At 40.2% G+C, this 23344-nt stretch overlaps 1 protein-coding gene across 1 annotated transcript in view; it reads left to right on the top strand.

The window, feature by feature from the left end:
* Positions 1-23344, top strand: part of cacng5a (calcium channel, voltage-dependent, gamma subunit 5a) — a 45874-nt gene that overhangs the window by 6853 nt on the left and 15677 nt on the right. The window contains exon 2 of the mRNA XM_026262714.1: positions 18893-19132. Coding sequence (XP_026118499.1) covers positions 18937-19132 — 196 coding nt within the window. The 5' untranslated portion in view covers positions 18893-18936. The remainder of the gene's footprint in view (positions 1-18892; positions 19133-23344) is intronic.

Here is a 23344-nt window from a genome sequence, read left to right as displayed (position 1 = left end):
TCTCTGCGACTCAAGAGATATCACAATGTCCCCTCTGTTTCTCTCTAGTTCATCCAGTTCCTCTGGGACTGGATGCTATGGTACAGACCAGGCTGAGGCTTCGTCTATATGCCTTTCCCCTATCGCTCTGCTCCCGGGAGTTCTGGCGAGAGTACACCGGGACAGGGTCCGTCTTCTATTAGTAGATTGTTCTGGCCGGGCCCAGTATTTCTTTCTCCTCGATGCATCTCCATGGGAGATTCCGATCAGGACAGATCTACTTTCTCACAAAATAATTCAATGTGAAAGTGGTGGGTGTGGACCCTGAGGGGCACAGTTCATAGCTTCCGGTCTCTTAACCGAAGTTGTTGAGACCCTCCTCCAATCCAGAGCTCCCTTTACGAGGAAACTGTACCCCCTGAGGTGGAAGCTCTTCACCTCATGGTGCAGAGACCACCAGCTTGACCCTGTTAATTGCCCAGTTGGTACAGTTCTTGAGTTTTTCCAAGCTAGGCTATCTGCGGGGTTAACTCACTCCACCTTAAAGGTGTATGTGGTGGCCATAGCTGCTTACCACATCCCTTTCAACAGTCAGTCAGTGTAGTCTAGTTACACTTTCCTCCGCGGTGCGCTGAGGCTGAGACCTCCAGTACGGTCCCGTTTTCCCCCCTGGGACTTGGTTGTGGTGTTAGAGGCTCTTTGTAAAGCTCCATTTGAGCCGATTCATGATATCTCAGATAGACATCTGACCCTTAAGACTGCCCTATTATTGGCAATTACTACTCAAAAGAGAGTTGGAGATCTTCAGGCCCTCTCGGTGGCCCCTAACTACTTAGACTTTGCCCCTGGTATTTTTATACCCCCGAGCTGGTTACGTTCCTAAAGTTCCCTTTGTTACGCCACAACCCATAGTACTGCAGGCCTTCTGCCCTCCCCTTTTTCAGGAGCCAGACCAGAAGAACAGGCTATCAACGTCTCCTATGAGTCCTCTGGTCTTCCCCTTCCTTTGGGAGCCAAGGCTCACTCTACTCGGGGTTTGGAATTTGTCCTCTTGCCTTAGCTGTGCTCTTCGGATACACACTAGGCAGGGGCTTGGAAGTTTGGCAGTGTTGGCACATTGTTCCCCATTGTTTTTTCCAGGCCATAACAGTGAAAGCTAACACAGTGCTTCCGCATGATATCTCCCAAAGGTAACATGTAAAGCGTGAAAAGTAATGGCCCTAGTGCTGAGCCTTGAGGTACTCCATGCTGCACTGATCGATATGATACCTCTTCATTTACTGCAACAAATTGATGCTGGCCAGATAAGTACAATTTGAAACATGCTAATACACTTCCATTAATGCCAGCAAAGTTTTCTAGTCTATTCAAGAGAATTTTGTGCTGCTGAATGCAGCACTACGATTCAATAGCACTAATAGACAAGCTCACGGAGACTGTAACATCTTATATCAGTGAAGACATGTGCATTCCTACCAGGACTTACAACAACTTACAACAATTGCCGCATTTCCACCGAAAGGACCTGGAACAATTGTACCAGGAACTTTTTTTGCCATGGAACTATCCCCCCCCCCCCCCCCATACATGTTGCTTTAATTTTAACATATAGATAAATTGAATACAGACCAAAGATTACCTGTTAGATTTACCCAAAATAAATATTTTTTTTATGTTTAACCACTAAAGAGACATCAGAGCCTGTGGCAAATGTCAGAAGGGCTAGCCGAGTTGAGACTGCTCTAGGCGGATACATGAGCACTGAGGTCACGCTGATCGCATGGAACGGATCATCTCCGAAATCGGCAAACACATTTTTAAATAGGTTCTGTCTTTATAAATAAACCACAGATTTGAGTTTTAAACAAGTACATTCTCATTTCATGACACAATAATAGTAATATTTCGAAAATGATCCGAATAACTGGTGGTTGAAATCACAATGCTGAGTAAACTCAACCAATCAGCATGTTTAGCGCCCATGTCCCACCCCCAAAAGTTCCAGGAACTTTGAAAAAGTACTACCTCGCCAACAGGGACTTTCTGAGGTGCATTGTTTTTGTTTTTTTTTTACATGTAACTTTATTTAGATCCTGGTTCCTGGGTTTTCAGTGGTGGAAACGTGGCTAATGACAAACCATGGTTCTCTGCAAAACTCAGAAATCTCTGTCAGGCCAAAGAAGATGCTTACAGGAAGGGGGACAGTCTTGTATAAACAGGCTAAATACATACTGGAAAAGGAGATCAGAGTGGCAAAGAGGAATTATTCTTAGAAAATAATGACTCAGATCACTTCCAGCAACTCCGCATCAGTGTGGAAATGTCTGAAGGAGATCACCAACTACAAGACACCATCCCCCAGCACTGTGGAGAATCAACAACTGGCAGATGATCGGAATGAGTTTTACTGCAGGTTTGAAACAACACCCAACACCTGCCCTGAACACCTCTCAACACAACCATTCAGACCAATCAGACCTCCTGAAACTCACTCTCCCCCACAGATGAGGTGCTCCAGGTCTTCAAGAAGCAGAAAAGGAAAAAAGCACCAGGCCCAGATTGTGTTACACCAGCCTGTCTGTAATCCTGTGCTGACCAGCTGGCCCTCACATATCACACAGATCTTCAACAGATCACTGTGTGAAGCCCCTTCAGGCCTCAACCACTCCACCATCATCCCCATCCCAAAGAAATCCAAAATGACAGAACTAAATGACTACAGTCCTGTTGCTCTAACATCTGTGGTGATGAAGTAATTTGAAAAACTGGTGCTAGCCCACCTGAAGGACATTACTGGACCCTTACTGGATCGTCTTCAGTTTGCCTATAGAGCCTACAGTCTGTGAATGATGGAGTAAACATTGGACTGCATTATGTTCTGCAACATCTAGACAGACCAGTGACTAATGGTAGGATGCTATTGACTTCAGGACTTCAGCTCGGCCTTTAACACGATCATTCCAAACCTTCTCCTGCCCAAACTAACTTCCATCTGTCAGTGGATCAACAGCTTCCTAACAGACAGGCAGCAGCTAGTGAGGCTGGGAAAATACACATCTAGCACCTGTATGATCAGCACTGGAGCTACTCAGGGCTGCGTTCTCTCCCCACTGCTCTTCTCCCTCTATACCAATGACTGCACATCTAAAGAGCCCTCTGTCAAGATCCTGAAGTTTGCAGATGACACCACACTCATCGCCTCATTCAGGACAGTGACGAGTCTGCCTACAGACATCAGGTTAAAGAGCTGGATGTCTGGTGCAGTCTCAAACACCTGGAACTCAACAAACTCAAAACTGTGGAGATGATCGTGGATTTCAGGAGAAACCCCTCTGCTTTGCCCCCACTCACCATCATGGACAGCACTGTGACTGCAGTTTTCTGGAGTCTCTTAGGACCTTAAGTGGGACATTCACATGGACTCCATTGTGAAAAAGGCACAGCAGAGGTTGTACATCCTTCACCAGCTGAGGAAGTTCAACCTGCCACAGGAGCTGCTGAAAAAGTTATACTCTGCCATCACTGAATCTGTCCTCTGCACTTCAATAACTGTCTGATTCAGCTTAGCTACCAAATCTGACCTTTAGAAGACTACAGAGGGTATATGAATCATTGGTACAACCCTCCCTTCTATTCAACAACTGTACTTATCCAGAGTGAGCAGAAGGTCTGGCAAAATCACTCTGGACCCCTCACATCACACTTCCCCTTTGAACTGTTGCCATCTGGTCGATGCTACAGAGCTCTGAGAACCAGAATGGTCAGACACAGGAACAGTTTCTTCCCCCAGGCAATCCATCTCATGAACACTTGACAATAACTGTGGAACACACATCACTATTTATACACTCATACACTAATTTATCTAACGCCATACCTAGTCTATACTTCAAATTTGCACATAGTATACTTGTAAACACAAAACTGTGTTTTTGTTCTGACACTGTCATTCTGTTGCACTGTGGAAACTTCTGTCACAAATTCATTGTATGTGTAAACATACCTGGCAATAAAGCTCATTCTGATTTTGATTCTGATTCTGAGAAATACAACCATGATCAAATGATAACAGCAGGTTATTTGAAAATCTGATGAGAGCAGCCTTGGTACTATATAGACTAAAGCTTGAATTTAAATCCTCACAGATACCATTTTCTCTACGAAGGAATATCATTTTGAGGATTTTACCTTTTCTAGTATCTTGGACAGAAAATGAAGATCCGAGATCGGCCTGTAATTAACTGGTTCTTTGGGGTCTAGTTGTGGTTTTCTGATGAGAGGCTTAATAGCAGTCAGTTTGAAGGTTTGGGGGACATATCCTCATGACAATGACAAAATTTATAATAGTCAGAAGAGGATCTATGACTTCTGAGAGCACCTCTATTAGGAGTTTAGATGGAATAGGGTCTAACATACTTTTTGTTGGTTTAAATGATTTAAAATCAATTCTTCCTGTTTTAAAGTAGAGAATGAGTGGAACTGTTCCTCGGGGTATCTATAATGCACTGTCTGATGCAATACTGTAGCTGACGACTCCATGGTTACAATTTTATCTCCAATAGATAAAATACTTGGAAATAAAGTAGGTCATAAAGTCATTACTGCTGTGCTGTTATGAAATGTCAACACTTGATGATGCTTTATTTTTATTTAATTTACCCACTGTATTGAATGAATACCTGAGGTTATGTTTGTTTGTTGTTTCTACAAGAGAAGAGAAGTAATCAGATCTAGCCATTTTTAATGCTTTCTGTAGGATAGGTTCCTTTCCCGCCAAGCAATACAAAATACCTCTAGTTTTGTTTTCCTCCAGCTGCTCTCCATTTTCCCGGCTGCTCTGTTTAGAGTACAAGTGTGCTCATTATATCACGGTATCAGACTGTTTTCCTTAATCTTCCTTAAGCGTAAAGGAGCAACGGCATTTAGAGAGAGTCAATAGTTTCTGTTACATCATCAAGATGTTCTGAGTTTTAAGATGTGCTAAGGAATTGAAGTAGAAGTAGAAGTAGAATTTAAAGTTTTAGCAATATGAAGTTTATACAAGACTAGATAATTATCTGTGATATCATCACTTGGCTGCATAATTTCAACACCATCATCATCAATTCCATGTGACAGTATTAAATCTAGTGTATGATTTTCAACAATGAGTAGGACCTGACAAATGTTGTCTAACCCCAATAGAATTCAAAATGTCTATGAATGCTGATCTCAATGCATCCTTTCCATTATCAACATGGATATTAAAATCACCAACAATTAAAACTTTATTTTTCAAACAAGGCTTTATTGAACTACTCTAATAAACACAAACTAAACTAACGAAAACACACAAACATTCATTCAAACAGTGACAGAGAAAAGTGATGTTATAAACGGAGGGTGAATGGAGTCCCAAGTGTCTAGCGTTAGACACTATTTCTTGACCGCAACCTGAGACGCGTTCTGAGGGACAACACTCGATGGTGAGTGGTGGGTTGGCTCTGCCAGGTGGTGCTTCGTTCGCGAGACTTCCTGGATTGTGGGTTGCTATGCAACGGAGTTTCTCTGAGAGGGTTTTTCTTTAACGAAGTTAAATGAAGGATCTTATGGAAGAGTTGGTGAGTTTTGAGTCTTGGTGGTTTGAAGAGTACACGCTAGACGATGGAAAGGTCAACACCAAACATAAGCAAGAGCAAAGTCACTGCAAAAATAGGGCAAAAAGCAATGCAAAGCTGCGTGTCATTGGGTTATAAGCGTGTCCATCTCACCCATCCTTCTTGCGACAGTGCGACAGCCAATCAGATCTGGTCTTGGGCGGGACCTACGCCCCATGCTCTGGTTCTTGCACGTAATTAGCATAATGTCCACGTGATCGTGTGTGTCCAAACTCCTGAGAGTTTAGTTTAAACGCTTTAATAAGCAAACTTAATAGTTTAAATATGGTGCATCCTACACACATCTACTTTATATCAAAATTCTAGAAATCATCACACAAAATTAACTTGAGTAATATAAAGCAAACCTAAAACAGAGAATACACATGTATGAGGCAACTTCTGGTGATTAGTTCCTATAATTGAGGTAGAAAACCCTACGAATAGGCTGTAACGAAAGTTAAACACACAGAAATAATTCCACAGGTTATTTAAAACATACATGATACGTAAGATATATGTGAGGTAAATACTTGTATTCAATTCAACTTATTGGAAGCAATTTCGAGGCCGTTGTTTGTTTCAGTCTATTGGTTTTGGAGACAAAGTCTCATTAATGCATGTTTTATGATGCACTAATGGTTCAATGGGGAATCGTTCTAAACTATGGAATGCGGTGTTGGGTTCTTTTAATGAAATGGACTGTTCAAGGGTAATCCTACACAGTACAAACATCGCAGGGGATCACAGGGGAAACACTTGTTTCTCTGGATAATGTTATATGAAGCACTATAACTTCAAACTAGTTATTCCTGAAGCCCTCCCTCTGAGAAATACTACAAATATTTGTATAAATTGTAGCAACACTTCTCCCTTTACCGTTTGGATGCGGCTCATGTTTATAAAAGTAATCTTGAAAGGTTAGAAAATGATGTAATCATCTTGTTTCATATCATATGAATCATATCATTTACAAAAACTGCTTTCATAGAAAGGGATCTGATATTCAATAAGCCAAGCATTATAATTTGTTAATTCATATTACATCTGAACACATAATAGAGTTGGCAATCTCTGTCCAGTCCTAGACCTGAGACCCATCAACCATGCAGTTTACAAACGCACTTTCAAAATGACAATGCCACAAATTCGGCCCAAAGATTGGTTTAGTTCAATGGACCAGAAGGTCATATATTTTCACATTCAGATTGCCTCTTTAAACAGGCGCTTTCTGAGATTTGCATTCGAAGGCACAACATATTAGTTAACGGTGATGCCATTCGGGCTAGCTCTGGTGCCGTGCATGTATGCAAAATGTGTAGATGCAGCACTTTACCATCGGAGAGTGAGTGGAATACACATCTTGAACTATTGAATCATGTATCTGGGGGTGCAATTGGACTTAGTCTTAATGAGGGCTCAGGGTCAGGACTGCATACAAGATTTAATGCCTGCTCTGAATACTTTCAGTCTGGGATGGGAGGTTTTTTGGACAGATGGTGGCATCCACAAATGTGTGCCACTTGGTCTTCTCTATAAGCACCCCCTCCAGATATTGCTGAAAACACAGGTTTTGGAAATGTGGGCTTTGAAAAATGGCTGGGTGTTGAACGCACTGAAACCATGGCGAAACCCCGACCTGTACCAATGTGGCACCCAGCTAGGTCATGTCCAGCGGATGTGTCAACAATGGTCTGGGGAGCTTATTGCGATGGTGTACCGGCATCTGGCTACTGGACGGAGTTTGAGAAATATGTGGTGCAGATATGCTATCAAGGGACGGGTTCCTCATGGAGAATAGAGACTGAACCATGGGACCAGGGCCATGCACAGTGGGGTGGCCTGGTGGCTAGAGCTACTGCGCCTTTGCCCTCATCGGCTGAGTTACCCCTCTCATCAATCCCCCCATCACTTCAGCTCAAAGTCTGTTAACGCTCCGCTAAAGATCTGCTGATTCCACTAATCCACTCTGTGTTTTCCCTCCTGCTACATTTCTCATGATCTGTGTGCTGCTCTCTGGAGCGGAGACCACAGTTCCAATTGCATTAATAGGTAGATGCATTACAATCCACATTACAGTCAGTGGATGATTCACGGAATTAGTAATTTGCTAGTTTGTTTTTTATTTCTGTCTGTAATGATTTTCTCTGGGTCTTTAAAAAGTGATAACAAAATATCCACGTCTAATCAAATTATTGTAACTGATATGATCTAATATAAATAACACAAAATTTGCTTTCATTGGCACACTATGTAGACTTCGCAAAAAAGAAGATATACAGAGACACTTCTCTTGTATTTACAATTCTTGTATTTAAGTATATTTCCCATTATAATCACACATATAATCTATAACACATTTTATTAAAACCATATTAATAGTAGTCCTAAAAATTGTTTAAAAGTAATATAAATGTTCTAAATGAGTTGTTTATTAATATATAGTATATATTTGTGCTGTACAATATTAAATTAAATGTCTAATACTTATAGGGGAGAGTGGGGTAAGATTAGCTATTTTCAAATATATATTAAAATGATGCAGAAGTATAATGAAAGTATATATCCCATCATAATGAAAGTATTCCTATAATTTTAAATGACCAGAATGTATCTATGACAAAGGGTTCCAAAAATATGGCTTCTTATAAAAAAGTGTTCCCATGGTTCAGTTTGCCTAGAGTTAGGGGTAAGTTGACCCAGTTCGAGTCAGTGGGTAAGATGCACCATCTGACCAAATCTGATTCAAACCTATGTGGTATAAATAATAATTTAAAGAAAAATTATTTTAGCAAATTTAAGCTCAAAAGGGAAATGTATATAAATAATTACAATTAATGAATTAATTAAGCCAAAATAAATTATTCATTGCAATTATTTATATGAGCTACCAGCAGTAAATGTAGCAGAATTCAATTTCCATCAACTAATCTGTTCGTCCAGCGAACATTTAGCATAATTTCATATAAACTCTAAGAAAGGAAATTTTCATGGCCACAGAAAATACTTTCATACAGTATTAATGTATTAGAGCATGTAGCAAAATTGGATTCGAAAAGGCACATTGATTTGTAAGGTAGAATCAGAAACTCATGTAATTGGTGCACAAGAGTTTTATTAACTAGACACTACCGCAAACTAGTCTAACAAACAAACAAACATACAATCACTCATACAGGGGAAAGGGCAAATTACATTTGATGGATGATAACATCAGGAAAACCAGAGATTGAAGCTATGAAAAGAGTGAGTTAACCACCTGCGTAAAACCATCAGTTTCGTTTATAAAGGGATCTATAGCTTATACGAAACCTCTGTGAACAAGAAGGCCTGGAACAAGCATCTGGATGCAAAGTCTTGATGGTTTGGAGGTTCGGTGGTGTAGGAGTCACAATCATGTTCTTCTGGTTTTGAAGAGTGATGAATTCCAAAGATGTCCTGACTCGATGGTGATTGGGAGTTTCTTCCCATTGGAAAGTGAAAAAGAAGCTAAGAGAGGCGTCAGCTGAGATCCCAAGATCTTTGGTGAATGGAAAGTCAAGGCACGAGGCCTGGCGCAAACTTAGAGGGTTGCAGAAGCATTCTAGCTCACATACTTTTAGCAGAAGGAAAAGAAATCACAGGCATGTCTGTGTGTGAGCCTTTTTAAAGTCTGAGATGGTTTACACCTCTCAGAATGGAATTTGTCCAATGAGAAAGGCTGAAATTCCACGCATGCAGGAGTTTTTGGAATACTGGGGAGTTTTATGACCCTTTGTGTGAGAGCATGGGCGTTTGCAAATGGAACTTGAGTGGGTGGGTGATGCAAATATTAATGTACTAACGGCTCTTAGAACACTAATATGTTGCATAGGTATAAACATATTGTCATGATTCTGCCCTCGTGTCCTTGATTTTTCCCTTGTCTTGAGGCAGGATCATGACAGACCCGTGTTTTGTGGTGACCATGACATGGCCTTGTCTTTGGGCCATGTGCTTGTGTTGTCTCGTTCCCTTGCCCCGCCCCCTTGTTATCCTAGTCTTGTCGTGATTGTCCTATCTGTGTCACCTGTCGTGTCTTAATTGTTCCCCCTATTTAGATCTCCTAGTGTGCTCTGTCTTGCGTCGGTTCATTGTGATTGTACCTCATATGTGATTGTTCCACTGAGATTGTTCCACATTTGTGATTGTGCTGTACCTCTGAAGTCCTTGTATTACCGTGAGTGTCTGGTTGTAGTTAGTGTTAAGAGTTTGTTTGTCATGTCAATCGTGTCCTGTTAAGTTGTTTAGTTTCCACCCTAGCTGTTGTTTTCCCCCTCGTGGGTTTTGTTTTCCCCTTTTTGTATTAAATCAATCAATCACCTTTATTTATATAGTGCTTTAAACAAAATACATTGCGTCAAAGCACTGAACAACATTCATTTGGAAAACGGTGTCTCAATAATGCAAAATGTTAGTTAAAGGCAGTTCATCATTGAATTCAGTTATGTCATCTCTGTTCAGTTGAAATAGTGTCTGTTTTTATTTGCAATCAAGTCAATGATATCGCTGTAGATGAAGTGACCCCAACTAAGCAAGCCAGAGGCGACAGCGGCAAGGAACCGGAACTCCATCGGTGACAGAATGGAGAAAAAAACCTTGGGAGAAACCAGGCTCAGTTGGGGGGTCAGTTCTCCTTTGACCAGATGAAAACCAGTAGTTCAATTCCAGGCTGCAGCAAAGTCAGATTGTGCAGAAGAATCATCCGTTTCCTGTGGCCTTGTCCTGGTGCTCCTCTGAGACAAGGTCTTTACAGGGGATCTGTATCTGGGGCTCTAGTTGTCCTGGTCTCCGCTGTCTTTCAGGGCAGTAGAGGTCCTTTCTAGGTGCGGATCCACCATCTGGTCTGGATACGTACTGGATCCGGGTGACTGCAGTGACCCTCTGATCTGGACACAGACTGGATCTCGTGGCCACGGTGACCTCGGAACAAGAGAGAAACAGACAATATGTGTGTTCATTCAAAGAGATTTTCTTATGAACTTATTTGAGAAGAGTCCCTTTTTATGGGCATTATTTGTCTGTTTTTGAGAGACTTGAGTTAAGAGTTGCTTTGCCACATTCCTGGGAGCCACAAACTAGCATTATCAGATAGTGTGCCATTGGTTGCTATGGAACCAGAGTTCTGTTCTGCCTCTTTTGAGGTGATTGTTGCATTTTGGGGGAAGGGTCCTTAGACCCTCTTGTTAGATGAGGGGGCGAAAGATATTATTTGTTAAATATAACAAATAGCTGTGAGTCTGATTGGTTCAAATGCTACAGAATTTAATAAATTAATTTTACAACAAGTCATATTTATTTTCATGAAGTTAACCTTTACAACATAAAACCAACCAAATTACATTTAAATTTCAATATTTAATTGTTTGCATTTCTAAAACAATATGTTGAAAGCTAAAGTTAACCTTCCTAAAAACAGAGTAAACAGAAAATTTGTCGGCCATAAGGGACTACAGGTGGAAATATATATCTGATTATAATGCAATAAAACATTTTCTGGTTCTTATCAGATAAGTATTTGGTGCACTTTTGCACTGTACCTATCAAATAATCTAAAAAATACGTATGTATGATAAACAAATTAATTAATATTACATTAAAACACCAGTTTATAATTAAGAAGTTTAACTTAACTACAATGCTTTATGATAGGTTAAGTTAAAATGCTGACTCAATTTACTCAACAGCATTTGGCTCACTTTGCCCCATAGGGCATTTTGGAAAATTACTGGTGCTAACCAGTTCAAGCTAATATTTAGCTAAATTATTTGCATGGTTTTATATGTAGCTAGATCACATATATGTATTATAAATATTTTTAGAACTGGATAAATTTAAAGTAAAAATAAAGTAAAAAACTGTATTTTATAGTAAATGGGCACCTTCAATTCCCATGTGTTTCTCCTTTTCACAGTTTGGCAGAAATGATGGGTGGTTCCAAAATACATTGTCATGTGCAAAAAAAGGGGATAGGTCAACTTACCTACTGGATCAACTTACCCCATTCTCTCCTACTTCCATTGAAGATGATGCAGAAGCACTCTCAGAGAGTGAGGGAGAGCCCACTCTTATCAAAAATCTACAATAAACTCTGAAATTTTTAAAGAGTGTGCTGTCTTTTCTTTTAATTTGCATATTTGTAACAACATTATAATTTGTATTAACAAGCTCCCATCCCACATTCCCCTTTTTTGGTTTGAGCCACTGCCCCTCAAAATGTCTGTGAGCTGCCCTGACAGTGAGACTGATCTGGGAATGGTTCGGGAAGGCAGAGGTAGATAAATTCACAAAAGAGGAGAACACATTTTGCCCTCTGTTCTTCTTTCTGTGACACTCACCCCTTGGTGGGGACACACACACAATGCAGTGGCCGATGGCACACATGTATGCATTTCCCCTTTTGAAGATTTTGTCACAAGTGCTGTACAAAATCAGGGAGGAGAGTGCTTCTGTGTTATTAATCGCTTCATACTGGCAGAACAGGCCTTGGTTTGCCGATCTGCTGGACATAATAATAGATCCCCTGTGGCTGATCCGTTGAGACGGGACCTCCTATCTCAGGCTGGAAACTCTATGTGGCACCCCAACCCCAAATGATAGGCACTTCATGTGTGGATAGTGTGCGAGAACCGGTAAACTCAGACTCATTTTCCTGCCGCACGATGGACATGTTTTCAGACGCGTAACATTCTGCGAGACGCCTGTATGCTCTTAAATGGCCAGTGTTTGTGAAATGGTGTTAATTGAATGGTCATGATCTGTCACGTGTCTGACATTCTGGAATTTTTTCAACAGCAGCTAAACGGCAGCAGTATGCCTTCCACTCTTAAGGTTTATGTTGCAGCTTTCTCAGCGTTTCACGCTGCTATCACTCGGTGCTTGATTGGCAGACATGATCTGGTGGTCAGATTTAAGAGGTGTGAGACAACTAAGACCCTCTTATCCTCCCACTGTGCCATCCTGGGATCTGGCTTTGGTGCTGGGGGCACTGGACCTTCCGTCCTTCGTGCTGCTTCTGTCTGTTGGATTGAGAGAGCTATAGCTTAAACCTTACTGTTGCTCAGCCTTGCTTCGGTCAAGCATGTGGGGGATTTACAAGTGTTCTCTGTTAATGCTGAATGCATGGAGTTTGATTGTATGATGCACCTGGTGATTGTAATGTTACGCTCAAGCCAAAATTGGGCCTAAATCGCTCTCGACTCAGAGGGCAAGTGATGATGCTTTCTGCTTTCACTCCAGAGTCAGCGACCTCATCGGATGCCTCGTCCCATCAGGTGTCAGGTCCGTTGTGGGCTCTGCGAGTTTACATAGGCCGCACGGGTCAACTTCGGCAATCTGAGCAGCTGTTTATGTGCTTTGGAGGCAGCACCAAGGGGCAGCCAGTCTCCAAACAACAACTATAACATTGAGTGGTAGATGTGATTAATTTGGCCTATTCTAGCCAGGGTATGGCATGTCCTATTGGTTTTAGAGCTCATTTGATGATCCTCCTCATGCATGTGGACTAAGGGCTTTTCTATCAAAGCCATTTGTATGGCTGATGGATGGTCTTCACAGAATACCTTTGCCAGGTTTTACAATTTGGACGTGTGGTCTTTATCTTCACAGGTCCTGCCAGTGAATACAACCCATGGTTCTACCTGCAACTGCTAGCTGGATGTGGATGATTTCAACTGTTGTTCAACTGTTGTTCCAATTCCGATACTAGTATTGGAAATATGACCGATACCACAACAAATTCTGGCATCGGCATCGGCGAGTACATAAACCAACCAGACAGTAATAAAAAAATATTCAGGACCAAAACATATTGAAAATATTCAAACTTTCAACCTTACAGATTGCTCAGCAGAGAAGCCATGTATCCATCCATGTCACCTTTATTTATATAGCGCTTTAAACAAATATACATTGTGTCAAAGCAACTGAACAACATTCATTAGCAAAACAGTGAGTCAATAATGCAAAATGACAGTTAAAGGCTGTTCATCATTGAATTCAGTGATGTCATCTCTGTTCAGTTTAAATAGTGTCTGTTCATTTATTTGCAATCAAGTCAATGATATCACTGTAGATGAAGTGACCCCAACTAAGCAAGCCAGAGGTGACAGCGGCAAGGAACCGAAAATTCATCGCTGACAGAATGTAGAAAAAAACCTTGGGAGAAACCAGGATCAGTTGGGGGACCAGTTCTCCTCTGACCAGACGAAACCAGTAGTCCAATTCCAGGCTGCAGCAAAGTCAAATTGTGCAGAAGAATCATCTGTTTCCTGTGGTCTTGTCCTGGTGGTCATTTGAGACAAGGTCTTTACAGGGTATCTGTATCTGGGGGTCCATTTGTCCTGGTCTCCGTTGTCTTTCAGGGATGTAGAGGTCCTTTCTAGGTGCTGATCCACCATCTGGTCTGGATACGTACCGGGATCCGGGTGACTGCAGTGACCCTCCGATCTGGATACAGACTGGATCTGGTGGCTACGGTGACCTCGGGAATAAGAGAGAAACAGACGTATATTAGTGTAGATGCCATTCTTCTAATGATGTAGCAAGTACATCGGGTGGTATGGGAAGTGTTCCCGGTTCATGTTTACCTAATTAATGCAGCCCAAAAATCCTTTAACGGATTTGGATATTAAAAGCATATTAGTATGTTATGTGTAAGCCAGGTTAAAGAGATGGGTCTTTAATCTAGATTTAAACTGAAGGAGTGTGTCTGCCTCCCAAACAATGTTAGGTAGGTTATTCCAGAGTTTAGGTGCTATATCTGCCGCCCGCAGTTGATTTTGATATTCTAGGTATTATCAAATTGCCTGATCTTTGAGAACGTAGCGGACGTAGAGGATTATAATGTAAAAGGAGCTCATTCAAATACTGAGGTCCTAAACCATTCAGGGCTTTAAAAGTAATAAGCAATATTTTGAAATCTATACGATGTTTGATAGGGAGCCAGTGCAGTGTTGACAGGACCGGGCTTACATGGTCATACTTCCTGGTTCTAGTAAGAACTCTTGCTGCTGCATTTTGGACTAGCTACAGAAAAACCACCCAAAAAAGTATTACAATAATCTATCCTTGAGGTCATAAATGCATGGATTAACATCCATGCATTTGAAATTGAGAGCATAGGCCGTAATTTAGATAAATTTTTGAGATGGAAAAATGCAGTTTTACAAATACTAGAAACGTGGCTTTCTAAGGAAAGATTGCGATCAAATAGCACACCTAGGTTCCTTACTGATGATGAAGACTTGACAGAGCAGTCATCAAGTCTTAGACAGTGTTCTAGGTTTTTTTATGTCAACTATGCATTCCATTTGTTTTTCAAATTGGTCTGTTTCACCGGGCCACGAAGAAATATACAGCTGAGTATCATCAGCATAACAGTGAAAGCTAACACAATGTTTCATTATGACATCTCCCAAGGGTAACATATAAAGTGTGAAGAGTAGTGGCCCTAGTATTGAGCCTTGAGGTACTCCATACTGCACTTGTGATCGATATTATACATCTTCATTCATTGCTACGAACTGATGGCGGTCATATAAGTACGATTTAAACCATGCTAATGCACTTCCATTAATGCCAACAAAGCATTCAAGTCTATGCAAAAGAATGTTGTGGTTAAGATCCAATAAAACTAATAGAGAGATACAACCACGATCAGGTGATAAGAGAAGGTCATTTGTAACTCTAAGGAGAGCAGTCTCAGTACTATGATATGGTCTAAATCCTGACTGGAAATCCTCACATATACCATTTTTCTCTAAGACGGAATATAATTGTGAGGATACCACCTTTTGTAGTATCTTGGACAGAAGAGGAAGATTTGAGATAGGTCTAAAATTGACTAGTTCTTTGCAGTCAAGTTGTGGTTTTTTAATGAGAGGCTTAATAATAGCCAGTTTGAAGGTTTCGGGGACATATGAGGAATTAATCATAGTCAGAAGAGGATCTTTGACTTCTGGAAGCACCTCTTTTAGGAGCTTAGATGGTATAGGGTCTAACATACATGTTGTTGGTTTAGATGATTTAAAAAGTTTATACAATTCTTCCTCTCCTATAGTAGAGAATGAGTGGAACTGTTCCTCAGGGGGTCTATAGTGCACTGTCTGATGCGATACTGTAGCTGAAGACTGAATGGTTAAAATTGTATCTCTAATAGTATCGATTTTAGAAGTAAAGTAGTTCATAAAGTCATTACTGCTGTGATGTTTGGAAATGTCAACACTTATTGAGGCTTTATTTTTCGTTAATTTAGCCACTTTGTTGAATAAATACCTGGGGTTATGTTTGTTTTCTTCTAAAAGAGAAGAAATAAAGTGTCCAGGGTTATTTATTTATTTATTTGTTTGTTTGTTTGTTTGTGTATGTATTTGTTTGTGTATGTATTTGTTTGCTTGCATATGTATGTCTTACAAAGATTGTTCAGCAGAGAAGCCATGTATCCAGGGTAATTCATTTATTTATTTGTTTGTTTGTGTATGTATTTGTTTGTTTGTTTCTATATGTACGTGTGTGTGTGTGTGTGTGTGTGTGTGTTAGTTTTATAGGGTGACCATATGAGCCATTTACCCAGGACGCGTCCTTGCCAGGGTTTCTATATTGCCTAAAACATCCGAAGCAGTTTGACCAATAACATGCAGGCATGGTACATAATCAACCGATCATGGCATGTGAAAAGGTGAGATCTACAGAGAACGATCAAAGCCATGCAAATACACGTACATTTTAGGAGTTTGTTCATTCATTCAACTTGAAGCGTCCTTGCGCTCCGATCATTGAATGACACCAAAGTATCAACAGAGTGATTTTAATACAAAAGGAGCCACCTTCTCTGCTCTCTATAGCTCTTATGAATGTCATACAATGATCGATCTGCACAGCACAAACAGCCAAAATCTGGATATTTTAGGCAATATAAAAATCCTGTCAAGGACGCGTCCTGGGAAAATGGCTAATATGGTCACCATAAGTTTTACAGACATTTTAGTGAAGCATCCATGCTTTTGTCAGTTTTAGATTTAGGCCAAAAAATATTTTATATCACACATTTTCTGGAATTCAGAATACAGTATAGAGTGATATGTTAATTAATATGGGACACAAGCAGGACAGAGATCATCTCTTGTCTAAAGTCTTAATGTCTTCTCCAGGTGTTCCAACGTAACAGACACTTGTAAAAGGGCAGAACTGCAAATTTTATCTTCTGCATGTGCAAGACATTAAGGCTATATTTGATATTGTGCAGTCAGAGAAAACTAAATTTAACAGCACATGTGAAATTTAATATTTGAATAAACTTGACATGCCTTACCAAATTCAAATTCAAACAGAAACGGGTGGTAAATAGGAAAATAGGATGACCAGATTGCAAAACAGAATACAAAGCCGTTATGTGGCTTTAAATGTATGGTCTCATGTACTGTACCTGTCTCTCATTCGGCATGATTCCAAATGTTTCCATGGTTGCAATGTAACTTTTAATTGCTATTATTTCTTTTGTAACCAACACTTACTTGCTTTTTGACTAATAATTATTTAATTTATTTATTTTGCTTGTGACCAACTAACTAATTAAAATTTGGCCGATTAAGCCTCTTCTCATCAACTGGGTCTGCCCCTTAACTATTTTGATGACACAACCTATAAAAACAACTTGCAGGGATCATGACATAGTCCTCCCTCAAAGCACTGGCTCCCAGACATTCCAAAATGACAATTTCAGGAGGGATGTGTAGTCGAGGTGGACCAGGAGGAGGGACGGAGGGCCAGGACATGTAGTGGAGGGTGACTTAGAGGTGGAATAGGGAGCCAGGGTGGGGCTGGTGACCAGGGCAGAGCGAGAGACCAAGACAGAGCAGCAATTTAGGGTAGAGCCAGATGAGGTGGTGACCAAGGTGAAGCCAGAGACCAGGGGTAGCTGGTGCAGAAGATGGGACCAAATGCTCCCACAGTGGAGCAGAAGACCATCAGAGCAGATGGGACAGGACCGAAGTAGGGTGACCATATGCGCCATTCATACGGGACACGTCCCAGCCAGAATTTTAATAATGCCTTAAACATCCAGAGCAGCTTGACCAATAACATGCAGGTATTGTACATAGTCGACCAATCGTGGGGAGGCGTGTGAGAAGGTGAGATCTAGAGGGAACAATCAAAGCTATGCAAATATGCGCACGTGTTTGTTCGTTCGATTGACTTGAAGCGTCGCTGCGCACAAATCCAAAAATAAACAAAAACAAAGTGCGCCACAATCCTTCAAGTCAAACGAACGAACATACACGTAAAAGCGATACAAAAGCATAAGGAGCCGTCTGCTCTGCTCTTTATAGCTCTCATGAATGTATCACAACGATCAAACTGCACAGTACAAATAGCCAAATCCTGGATATTTTAGGCAATATTAAAATCCTGGCTGGGACGTGTCCCGTATGAATGGCGCATATGGTCACCCTAGACCGAAGACCTTAAGATGACCACCAGGGTAGAGCTGAAGGAACTGGGGACAACTAAGCGAGAGCTGACAGAACTGAGGACCACCAAAGTGGAGTAGCGAAAACTGAAGTACCCTTCAGCGGAGCAGACAGAGCAGATGACCACCATGAAAATGCTGAAAACCACCACAGTGGATAAGTTATGACAGGACAGACTGAGAGTTCAGAGACAGCCTCTTTGGCCATGACAAGACTAGCAGAGTGTTCAAGGACAGACGTGGCTTCTTTGGTAGAATCTGGAGTGGACAATTCTTAATTTTGTAGTTATGTTATGTATCTTTTCCCTCCATGTCATGTGCAGGGCTACTGTAGGAGGGCACTTAGATATAGCCAAGGTTAATTTTTTATTTTATTTTTTTATTTTTTCATTCTGGACCAGTAGCTTTCAATTAAATGTTTGTAAACATTCTTGCTGAGGTGTAAACAAACAACTTTTACAAACAAATTGAAAATTTATCATGAATGCTACTAGCAAGCGTGTTTGTGTGTTAGTGTGTGATGTACCATCAAAAGAGTGAAATTTCAGCCGTCAATAGATGAGCCACCCCTGACCATAATCAGGTGTCGAGGATGTAATCATAGCACTTTGAGCTCTGCAAAAATTCCTGTGATGTTAGTGTAAGACTTATTGTTAGACTTCTTTTGTAGGCTCTTTTAAGATTTAAGAACAATTTTCTTTACATTTTAAAATATGTATTTAAAAAATCTATTTGGATGTTAAATTGAAGTTTAAGGTAAGATTTATTTTCTTTCCCTCTCTCACTACAGCTCCTGTTTTCTAAAGTTTGTGCCCTCTGCTGCTGATGTGAAAGATGAGTTTGTGTGGCAGGAAGGCACTGACACTCCTTAGCAGTGTGTTTGCTGTCTGTAGTCTGGGGCTGCTGGGTATTGCTGTCAGCACTGACTACTGGCTGTACCTGGAGGAGGGGGTCATCCTGCCTCTCAATCAGAGCACTGAAATCCGTATGTCTCTCCATTCAGGGCTCTGGAGGGTCTGTTTTCTTGCAGGTGAGTGAGTGTCTGCGTGTCAATATATATTTCTGTGACCACCTTAGTTTATATATGCAACCTTGGTTCCCTAAATAGGGAGGAAAGAGATGCTGCACTAGCTGATATTATGGGAACACCCCCAGGGAAGACAATTGTCTGAAGTATGTATACAACATGCCAATTTATCAGCTGTGGTGCTGATGCTAGGAAGAAAGCAGTAACCAAGTAGCATGGCCAGATATCCAGCATCTCGTTCACTGCTCAGGGAACCACTGTGACAAACACTACAGTATGTAACCAAGACGTTTCTGTGAACCTTACAAACCCTTCTTCACCAATACATTAGAGGATGTTAAGGCCATCAACCGAACCACCGTAAGAGTCAGAAACCTCTAAGGTGCTGACCCCAGAGGTTAAAACAAAATCAGTGGGCCCTTCTAAGGTCACAGATAGGTAGTGTTTCTATAATGAATAGAAACATGGTGATCCATCTTGTCTCATGCAAAAAAAAAAAAAAAAAAGTGAGACAAGTGAATGCACACCCAAACAAACATTCCAAACCAACATGTGCTCTTCAAATTGCTGCCACATTCAACTTATGTGTGGATGGGGCTGTGCCCAAAGAAACACAAGAACTTGAAAGAACTCCTGAACCACCCGAGTAGTAAACTGGGTCCAAATTGCAGTACTTGCACCAGGACACAAATAGTCTCCACCACAGTTCAGCCTTGCCCTATGTTTCCCAAAGTGGTTCCTCCAGTAGAGATACCAGATCCGAGAACCAATCTCAGGATGGCCATTGTGGTGTCACTAACAGATGATGAACTCTGTATTTCAGTACTGTCAGGGGCGTAGATTACGCGGGGGACAAGGGGATCATGCCCCCCCACACTTTTATCATCACAGAAATTTGTCCCCCGCACTTTTTCGGGCAAGTGTGTTCATATAGATTTTTCAAGAGCTGGTGTGAATAAATATAGATGTAAACTCAAAGAGACAGGATAGTCTGGCATGATATGATATTTTATTCGGACCCAGAAGGCAAGATGAACCGCTAAACTCAGAGTTTACAGAGCGCTAAACTCTCCTGCAGTGTGTGTGTGTGTGTGTGTGTTTCATTCATACTCGAAGCCGGAGGGCGCTTTCGCACAGAAAGTCTTACCAGGAAACTCTTAATATGGACAAAAGCATCCAGCTATCTATGAAAACAGTTGTTAGCGGTTTTGTTTAAAAAAAAAAAAAAATCTCCAGCAGGTGATAAATAAAGTGAACAATGCAGTGCTAACTGACATAGCATTTATTACCATATAGAAACTATTCTGCCTTATTATGTGATAAAAAAGTGTTTGTAGTATATAGACAAATGATTATTATTTGTTATTGTCCAGCAGTTATAGATTTCTAAGCTAATTAAAAGCTAGAAATTACAGAAAAATTTATGTTGCCTGTAGTATCCACTACCAGTCAGAAGTTTTTGAACAGTAAGATTGTTATTGTTTTTAAAGAAGTATCTTCTGTTCACCAAGCCTGCATTTGATCCAAACAAAGTACAGCAAATCAGTGAAATTTTGAAATATTTTTACTACCTATTTAAAGGGGGGGTGAAATGCTCATTTTCACTCAATATCCTGTTAATCTTGAGTACCTATAGAGTAGTACTGCATCCTTCATAACTCCAAAAATTCTTTAGTTTTATTATATTCATAAGAGAAAGATAGTCTGTACTGATTTTTTCCCGAAAAACACGACAGGCTGGAGGCGTGACGTGTGGGCGGAGCTAAAGAATCACGAGCGCGAGTAGGCTTTTGCGTTGAGAGCGTTTGGAAGCTGTGACACAGATCCAGAGGCTGAAATTTAACAAGAGCAGCATCAGCAAACAACGTCTCTATGTGGTATGTACTAAAACTGTATATATTTGCTTGAGGTTTTGGAAAATGACTAAGTTCCACTTTATGTCGTCTTTTTTTTTTTTTTTTTTTAAGCTGTACATGTGGAAAGTGCAGTTTGATGACAACATCGCATGCTGTTTACCTGATGTGCTTACACGCCGATAGCTAAGTTGACAACACAGAGATATTTGAAGCAGTTTTACTCACTGCACGCGGTTCCAACACACGATCGTGACCCTTTTTCGTTGGGACTGCATTATCCATAAGAAATAAACGATGTGCAAATCCAGCATCAAACTGGGCCTTGTTTGTAAAACAAGCATCTTCGAAATGCAGGGAACAAACAAAAACAATTGCACAACTCCGTTGATGCTCTGTAAAAATAAACTCCATCCACTGGTCCCTTAATGCTGTTTCTCTTTTGGTAATCTGTGCAGGGTTGTCTTGCCCTGGCAACCAAAACACACTTCTGTGATATTTTGCGATGCTCTCGCTCTGATCAGTGAGTCTGTGCTCAGCCTCTCGGTGCGCTGCTATACGGGAGCGCGCGCTCTTCCGGCAGAAGTGTCCTTAGGACCCATATAAGGAAATTCCGCTCTTTCCGAAACTTGTGACAAACCGGAAGGAGTATTTTTGGAACAGAAATACTCCTTCAAACGTATAAATTAATTTTTGAAACTTTGTCCATGTTTAGCATGGGAATCCAACTCTTTAACAGTGTAAAAAACTCAGTATGCATGAAATAGCATTTCACCCCCCCTTTAAAATAACTATTTTAATATATTTATTTATTTATTAGTTTTCTATTTGAATATATTTCAAAATGTAATTTATTGAGATTTCAAAGCCACATTTTTTTTGCATCATTACTCCAGTCACACAATCCTTCTGAAATAATTCTGATATTGTGATTTGCTGCTTAAAAAAAAAACAACCCTCTTATTTTGATAATACGGTGCCCATAAAGTAACTTGTTCGGTTTACTTAGCTTTGTCGCGGCCACAAAATAATAACTCGTGGGAACATGATAATATGTCGTGGCCACGGGATATTAATTTGTGGGAACGTCATATTAACTCTTGGGAACGTCATATTATGTTGTGGCCACGAGATCATTTTGTCGAGGTAACGACATCCTTATGTCATGGCCTCGAAATGCTATGTTGAGGGAACAACATCCATTTCTCGTGGCCACGACTTCTTATGTTGAGGGAACGATATGTTTTTCTCGTGGCCACGAGTTTAATGCGTAAACAAACCTGTGTGACCATAGCAACCCAGGATTAGGCCTATCAGAGATGGATTCATTCATGTTTTATTTTGAATTAAGAAATTATTATATTATTTATACATATAAAATGTATGCATTTATGACATTTTATGTTAATGTCGAGCATTTACAGTATGCTATTATTTACAAAAGTATTCAGAATGTTAAGTAAAGAGATCGAAATTGAAGCAAAAAAAATAAAAATTTAATATAAACGAAATGAAAAAAATATGACCAATAATATAAGGCTAATAATAATAATAATGTGGGAAATACTATCAGTTAATGGACTGTAGGATAGATAAAAAAAAGTTTTTATATTTTATTATGCACGTCATATTTATTTATGATAAACTTCATTTGAATGCTGACGATCGCATGTAATACTGACCGGTAGCCAGAGCATATGGTTAATATAATAATTACTTAAATCAAAATAAAATATGAATGAATCCATTTCTGATAATCCTGGATTGCTATGGTCCCGTAGGTTTGTTTACGCATTAAACTCGTGGCCACGAGAAAAACATATCGTTCCCTCAACATAAGAAGTCGTGGCCACGAGAAATGGATGTTGTTCCCTCAACATAGCATCTCGGGGCCACGACATAAGGATGTCGTTACCTCAACAAAATGATCTCTTGGCCACGACATAATATGATGTTCCCACGAGTTAATATGACATTCCCACAAATTAATATCCCGTGACCACGACATATTATCACGACAAAACTAAGTAAACCGAAATAGACACTTTACGGGCACCGTATGATAATGTTGAAAACAGCTGAGTATATTTTTTTCAGGTTTCTTTGATGAATAGACAGTTCAGAAGAACAGCATTGATCTGCAATAGAAATCTCTTGTAAAATGATGTCTTTAACATCACCTTTGATCAATTTAAAGAATCCTTGCTAAAGAAAAGTATTATTTCTATCATTTATTTAACAAAAAAATATATATAAACTGACTAAAAATACTGACTAAGCTTTTGAATGATATAGTGTATAATGTTGCAAAAGCTTTTTATTTCACATAAATTCTTATCTGTGGATCCTTCTAATTATCAGA

The sequence above is a fragment of the Carassius auratus genome, chromosome 6, assembly GCF_003368295.1.
Source record: "Carassius auratus strain Wakin chromosome 6, ASM336829v1, whole genome shotgun sequence".
Classification (NCBI taxonomy): domain Eukaryota; kingdom Metazoa; phylum Chordata; class Actinopteri; order Cypriniformes; family Cyprinidae; genus Carassius; species Carassius auratus.
Note: the sequence above shows the minus strand (reverse complement) of the source record. Positions and strands in the feature narration are given on the sequence as shown.